This window comes from Uloborus diversus, chromosome 6 (genome assembly GCF_026930045.1).
Source record: "Uloborus diversus isolate 005 chromosome 6, Udiv.v.3.1, whole genome shotgun sequence".
Classification (NCBI taxonomy): domain Eukaryota; kingdom Metazoa; phylum Arthropoda; class Arachnida; order Araneae; family Uloboridae; genus Uloborus; species Uloborus diversus.
In genome coordinates, this window is record NC_072736.1 from 170,470,295 (window position 1) to 170,478,345 (window position 8,051).

General features: G+C 32.1%; 1 protein-coding gene across 1 annotated transcript in view; it reads left to right on the forward strand.

The window, feature by feature from the left end:
- Nucleotides 1-3,766, forward strand: part of LOC129223799 (2-hydroxyacyl-CoA lyase 1-like) — a 53,565-nt gene extending 49,799 nt beyond the window's left edge. The window contains exons 16-17 of the mRNA XM_054858155.1: nucleotides 967-1,153; nucleotides 3,323-3,766. Coding sequence (XP_054714130.1) covers nucleotides 967-1,153; nucleotides 3,323-3,355 — 220 coding nt within the window. The 3' untranslated portion in view covers nucleotides 3,356-3,766. The remainder of the gene's footprint in view (nucleotides 1-966; nucleotides 1,154-3,322) is intronic.
- Nucleotides 3,767-8,051: the final 4,285 nt, after the last annotated feature.

The following is an 8,051-nucleotide window of genomic DNA, read 5'->3' on the forward strand; positions in this document are numbered from 1 at the left end:
TCCCAAGCATGCTTGGTACTCATTTTAACGGCCCACTGAAGGGATGAACTCCAGTGCGCAACGGGTCAAAAATCTAGTCATAATTATCTGAAATATTAAAGGCTGCCCTTGTTTACATAAGGCAACAAAATGTTTTAGCTTAGTTCTGCTTAAGATTAAAGTTATAGGATAGTTATATTCTGCTAATGACTAAATTACGTAGCTGTATTTTGGTTGGAAGTAAACACGATTCCTACTGTGAAGAGAAAAATGTCAATTTTTAACACAGACTTGAAATGCAGGCAATTATATCAGACATTTTACAAACCCTCATCTTATACATATAAAATCTGAGTATCTATCTATCTATGTCCAAGCTTCTTCTCCCGAACGACAGTGAACTGACCATCGAACCAGGTATCGATGGATTCGTCATCTTCCCGTCTTCATGTTTGGCTGTTTAACATAATCCTCCGATAATAATTAGCGGAGATATCAATTAAAAACTATTAATTATGACTCTTGGATTTCAAAATCAAATCCCTATTTTTCGAAGGCTTTCCTCCATTCAAATTATTATTCAGTGCTTCATCTCAACTTTCCATAACAATGCTTTTATTAAAATGTATAGCGGGTGAAGAAAATCATTGAGATGAAAGATCTGTTGCCATTTTTTTTCTCGAATATGAACAGGTAAAATTCTTGTTTTTATTTTGAGGCTTTTCCTGTAATCAGGGGATTTAAAATGTTTACTTTTTGGGGTTTTCCGCAATCTGCCGCAAAATTTCAGTGACTTTTTTTTTTTTTTTTTGGTTCAAGCCTGAGTGTTGAACTCGCGTCACTTGATATAACTTTTATTTTCGAGGTGGACCGTGCAAAGCCGGGCGACGCAGCTAGTTAACTTATATTTCTTGTAGTTTTCGTAACTTATTATCTGTCATTTATCTGCATTTTTCTTAAGAGTTTTGCATTTTTCTGTTGTGATAGTATTCCTCCTACAAGTCTTCTACCTGGAGCCAAATATGAAAAAATAACAGAAATGTTTGGTGGCAAAGGCTATTCAGTACAGTCTACTGAACAATTACAGCATGCTCTAAAGGAAGCACTTTCTTCGTCTAGCCAACCTGCAGTAATTAATGTCTCAATATGTCCAACTGCACAAAGGAAACCACAGGTATTTTTCAGTCAAATTGTATTTTCTGAAAATAGTGTTTCATTTGTAGTATTATCATACATATTTTGTGTGTGCATGTATAAATTTATATTTAAGTATCATGTATAATTAAGCTTGCTAGCTTTCCTTTCTGTACCACATATCTTTTAATAAAATATTGATCGTGTTGGAAGAAAAAAATTGGAAAATTTAGACCATAGCCAGAAAAAGCATCCTATAGAATGTATAGTTGAGCTAGCTTATTGGAATATCAGTTAGAAGAATATCCCGCCCTTATGTAGTAAATTTTTAATGTAAAAACTTGTAATTTGTCCTTTTAATCCCGGATATACCACTTCTTAGAATGTTTTTTCGTTGTAAAATGGTTATTCCATTGAGATGCAGTGTGAGAAATAAGTATTTATTGTGAGGAGTAGTACTGCTCCTCAAATTTCGATATTCTGGAGCAGTTATGTAAAATTCAAAAGCAGTTTTGCGACATTTGTTAAATTATATTTTCAGCAAGAAAACAAACAAGCTTTAAGAAACGTAATATTTTCATCTGTGCATTTAAAAAGTTTTGAACAATGACAATTAGGATTTGAAAATTTCAAAAAATTACGTTTATACTATTAAAAAAATTAAAACCATTTGTACCATCCTGTTTATTGATAAAAATATCACCTAAAATCATAAAAAAATGCAGTTTTTTTTTTGCATCACAAAATTTTCGATGCAATTTAGGATAGTGTTTCATACTTTTTGAATTGCAAACTCCAATGCGATACCGCTTATTTCCTAGGCTGTTGAGATAACTTGACTATATTTGGAGAAGTTTTGACTGGGTAGAAGGTTCTTAGCCTTGTTTTTTGTGAACTTACTGGTATGTAAGCTTCGGTTATATCTTGCAGCTAGGAGGTAAAAGAGCAAAATTAAGAAAAAATTATAAGGTTGTGGTAAAACAAATGCTATTTTCCAAGTTTGTTCACTATGATTGTTCTCCTCCCTGCAATATGTTTTACTTGTTCTATAGGTCTCACACATGCACAAAAGTGTTTCATTGAAATTTTCTTTGACACAAGTTGGAATATTTATTAATCGGCTTTCCTAAGTCCTCGAAAAGTACTAGTGGTCCTAGATGGAATTTCGAAAATGTTCTCAAGTCTTGAGTGTCACTTTCATTCAAAACATTGCTGGGAAAAGCTTGTGTGTCAAGGGTCTGATTAAGATATCAAGAGGCTCAAGGCCAAACAATTTTTTGGGGCCCCCTGTAGGAGAAGGGGTGAAAAATGTTGGAAAAAGTGTGAAATCATTTATGGACAGTCTCTCTCTGTTATGGGGGAGGGGGGGGACACAGCATTTTTTTAGAAGAATTTTTGATAATTGAGAGAAAAATTTGGATTTTATTGTAGCAGCAGAAATTTAAAGGCATTTTTGGTGATCGATAGATGGGTTAGTAACAGGGAAATTTTTATTAAAAATCTCTTCTTTTTGTTTTGACGAGTAATTAAAAAACTTGTAGAAAATATAAAAATTACTCTTTTTCCATTTAAAATTAGATTTTTTTCTACCAGGCCAAACTTTTTGTTTCTGACACTATTAGTTCATACTCTCTAGGTTAAAAAGTCCTAAAAATTACAGAAAACAATCATCCGTTGGCAACAGCCAGGGGTGTGGGGCAAGGCCTTTTCCACACCTGTCTTCTCTTAATTGCAGTTGAGCTCTTCCTATTCTTCGACCTAAGGACAATGCAGTCCTCTTCCACAGCATCCACCCAGCGCAGCTTTGGCCTTTCGCACCTTCTAGTACAATAGGGTCTGACCTTGAAAATTCTCTTTGAATGCTGCTACCATCAAGGCGGAAAATGTGGCCTACCTTACTTAAGCGACAATACTGTACACAACATCTGGGTGCTTAAATACTAAAAAACATGGAATATTTTGTCAAAAATTAGGGCCCAAGGTGCATAAAACTTCATCCTTTCAGTGCCTCACCATTTTTTTCACTCTACTAACCAATTACAGAAGCTTCCTGTTATATATATATATATATATATATATATATATATATATTATATATATATATATATATATATATAGAAGATATCATGAATAACGATATTTAACTATACATTTTTACATTTATATAATGATATTTTATTCATCAAAATTTACTTATTTTTATTTTCAGGACTTTCCTTGGTTGACAAGAGCCAAATTATAATTCAAATTTCATGTTTGATGGCTATAAGAGTTTAAAACATATCATTGTGATCAAAAAATATCAAGTATTGATGGAAAATGTATTTTTTCAATTGAATTATTGTATCAATTGTGTGTTTGTATAAAATGAAAATGTGTGCAATAATGTAAAGAAACTCTTTAATGATTCTAAATTATGAAACTTTTAGAAAGTAAAACATTCCTTCTGATCTCACTATTGTTTTATACTTACATTTTTTTATGAAAACTTTTAAACATGTGGAGCAATGTCACTCTAATGAGTATAAAAATGAAATGTTATAAGCATTATTTTTAAATTAATAATTTTAAGAAAATATAAGACCTTTTACATTTGTAATTAGAAATATTCAAAAAATGTTAATTTTATTTATGTATTTGTTATGTATGAAACTGTAATTGGTTATGAGGTTTTGTTATTTTTCAGTGAAATAAATATTATTAAAAAGTGTTGGTGTACTTTTACGTAAGAGATTAAGAGAGCTGCTGCTATAATGTTATCTTATATCTCCCATTTTTCTGCTGCAAAATAATGCACAGCTACTTTTATTATAGTTTATTTTAAGGAGGACACTGGACCTTGAAAACAAACTTTTTTAATTATTGATGGATTTGCATGAAATTTTAACTATATATTTTAAACACTAATACAAGCGTGATTATGAAATTTCCTTAAAAAATTTCAATTAGAAGACCAATTATTTAAAAAAATGTAAGTAACCTTAACCATAATTAACAAAACTTTGAAAAGTTCCTTGTGAAATTAATTTGATTTCAGAACACTGAAACTTATTTTAAGTCATTCTCTATACTATCTTTACTAATAATAAAGCAGAAAGTCTCTCTGTCCGGAGGATGTCTGGATGTCTGTAGGATGTCTGTAGGATGTCTGTGACGCGCATAGCGCCTAGACCGTTCGTCCGATTTTCATGAAATTTGGCACAAAGTTAGTATGTAGCATGGGGGTGTGCACCTCGAAGCGATTTTTCGAAAATTCGATGTGGTTCTTTTTCTATTCCAATTTTAAGAAAAAAAAACTATCATAAATTACGTAATTATCATAACGTGTAACCGTAACATGGGCACAAGCCAATTGGCGAGAAAATTCACCATACATTATTTGTAAATATACAAGCGAACCAAAAGACCTTTAATTTTTCTATTACGGGCGAAGCCGTGCGGGTGCCACTAGTAATAAATAAAACAAAACTCACAAAATTGTCCTCATATTCAAATAAATTCAAAAAATGAAAATTTCAAAAATTTGACAAAGATTTCTTCTTTTTGAACATCCAGTGTCCCCTTAAGGGCTGTCCATAAATGTCACATTTTTTTTTCAACGTTAATGACCCCTCTCCCTTTCTATGTCACATTTACCCTTACCTCCTCCTAGTCACATGTCACACTTTTTTATAATCATATTTTCATTTAAAAAATGCACAATGTCACATTTCTTGCTACCCCTCTATTCCCCTTATCACAAACCATCACTTTCACAACCCCCCTCCCTCTCAAAGTATGAAATCATTTGTGTGTGTCCTTAAAATATATTTTTGAAACATCAATTATGAGATTCATTCCAGACAGTTTATGTTATATGCTAAAAAAAAATTTGAATGGTTAATTGAAATGCATTTTTTTATGAATGTAACAATTCCTTATATTAACAATGTACTATATGCATTGATTGCATTAGAAAGTAATCTGTGAATACCCTACATAATGTCCATATCTATTATTACTAGAGCCGAAATTTCGACCTTAAAAAATGCCCTTAAAAATACACTGGTTTACCAAACGTAAAGAAAATTTTTATTTTTAACAATTTTGTTTAGAAATAACTGCAGTAACGTGTGAATTTGCACAAATGTGAGATTTAAAGTTTCCTGAAAACTTGTACAAATTTTGCATGTGACGTATAAGAGTTTTTTTTCAGGCAAATGGTCAGCAATAGTTTTTTCCAGGTCCATTAAAGTGACCTCCAGGCCTGTCATTTAGAGGGGTCAAGAAAAGGCAATTAATGCCTTCAAGCTTTGAGAAACTAATAAATTTTCTTAATTGTGGGCATTGATTCTGTTGTTTTTCAGTAAAATATGCATTGGGTATATATACTCTTCAGCGGCATAGCGTAGGTTTCTGCCGCTCAGGGCAGGCACCAACTTTTCCGCCCCTCTTCCATTATCCCCCCCCCCACTCAAAAAAAAAAAAAACTTTTTTTTTTCATTTTTTACAGAACGAAAACAGGATTTTACTATTGAAAACATGCTTTGTATTTCATTTGTTCTTACTTCAGCAGAAAATATTTTTGATTGAAAAATTCAAATAAACATTTTTTGAAAATAATTGCATTATGAGAGATAATATTTTCCCTAAATAAAAACATTTAAAACAATATGATCTAAAACTACATATACTGGTAGTATTTCTTTAACCTTTTACTGAAAAGGGAAAAAAATAGATTATAAATTACCGATATATTTACACATGAAAAGATTTTTATTTCTTAACTTAAAATTTTCTACTTTTCATCAAAACAAAATCTTTTACAACACTATCAATGTCAGATAAATAAATACCTTTGTGCTGAACAGTAAAGTAAGACAAAACAACGTTAGAAGAAGCACAAATTTGTAAATTACAGCAATTTACAAATTTGTGCTTCTTCTAACGTTGTTTTGTCTTACTTTACTATCAATGTCGATTGCATCAGTCGTTTCATTCTCAATAGCCAGTTTAGACAATCTTAGGGTACTCATTGTTGATCTTAAATAATTTTTTATTAACTTCAACTTTGAGAATCTTCTCTCACAACTGGCATTGCTTATAGGTATTGTGAGAAATATTCGAAGTAGTATGGTTAGATTAGGCAGGGTGACTTCCAGTCTAGATTTTATTATGTACTTCAATAAATCGAGTGGGCTTGAATTTCTCAATTCATTATTATCACCCGTGGCAGTAACGAAACTTCTTAGCCTTACGCGCTCGAGCATGAACTCCTTTTCATCAATGTCACTATTTAACTGCTGTAAATTAAAACTTTGGTCTTCAATGTCTAGCAGCTTGGCTGGAGCAAGAAATGCAAACTTGTTCGCCAAATTTTGTAGCTGCTCAAATCTATCACGAATTTCCAAAGTTATTTTATCAAGCGAAGAAAATAACTTTCTTCTCAATCAGGGTTGGCAAAAACCCGGGTTCTTTTAAAAAAGCCCATGGATCCAGGGTTTTTTTTCAATAAAACCCAAAAAAACCTAACTAAAGCTGGGTTTTTTAAGGAAATGTGGGTTTTTTTAAATCTTTTTTTAGAGAAAAAGTGGGATACTTGTAGCATATTGTAACATAAGTATATGGACAAAGAGCAAAAACTGTCTAGGGGGTAAAAAAAGCTGGAAAACTAGTTAAAATTCAGCGTTTTCTAAAGAAAAGTATAAAAGACCACAAAACCCAAGGATGGTGAAGTTTCAGATTTTTTAGTTTCCATGATTACCAACAGTTAAGGCAAAGTTACTTTTCGACTCTATTGTTCATTTTTAATTACTTTTTTTTTTTTTTTGCATTTTACTTTATTATATTTCATTTTGTTATGCAAAACTACTGTAGAACCTCAAGTAGTTTAAATCTCTTTTTACTGAATTCCAGCTCAAGACATTTCTTTGAATTTTATGTTGCCTGTTTTTCTATTTCTGTGTACAGGGTAAGAAATATTAAACTTTTTTGTAAGATAATGAAAATACTGTACATCCTATTCTGTTTTCTGTCTCACCGTTTGAAAAACTCCTTGATTTCTAAAAAATATACCTTGTTCATTCGAAATTTGTGACGTGTTGGCTTGCGGAAAATAATTCACATGAAAGCCTTTTAGCTGGAGTAGTTTCCTCTGTACACAATCTACAAATATTGAGAAAATCAGACGCGACAGGACTTTGTCAAGATAGTTTGAGTTATTTATTGACCAGTTAAAGAAAAAAGTTAAAAAATATGTTTATTTAAAATCTTTGAAGTATTTTTTTAATGCCATTAAGAGTTAAGAAATACTATTAAAGTTCAAAATTCATTTTTTATGTTCATTGTCTGTGGTGAAGGAACAAATCAAAAAGAAGTTTAAGTTGTGAAAGTATTTAAATTAATTAATTTTTTTCAAAACTTCTCAGAAAATTTTAAAAAACCCAAAAGTGGGCTAAATAATGGGTTTTTCCAAAAAAAACCATTGGGTCCGATTTGGCCAACCCTGTTCTCAATTCGCTCTCATTTGTAAAGGCTGCATTTTTGCTTCCGTCCCCAAATATTTGTTTCTTCATTATTCTCCTGGGACGATCCATCGAAATTCCTAGCTCTTCGCGCTCAGTTTTTGCATAACATAAAGCATCCTCTATAAGTTTTTTTCGCTTTTCTGTGAGTAGCATCTGCAAAGCACTTATTTTATGAGCACACTGGTGCAAACTGAGTCCCGCTGTTTGCAAATAATGTTGAGAATCATTGACTTCATGCAGTACAGGTTTCCAGAAGCCTGAAAAACAAAGAAAAGAAAATGATTGCATTGCAACCAGCAAAGCTCCTGCGTCTGTCCGCGTATTCATGTTTTCGCCGTCCTCTGTCGTTTTTTCTACTCCTGCCAAAGTTTCCCGGTAATTGTTCCGCACCATGTCTACTGCTTCGGCCCTTGCACTCCATCAGGTTTCCTG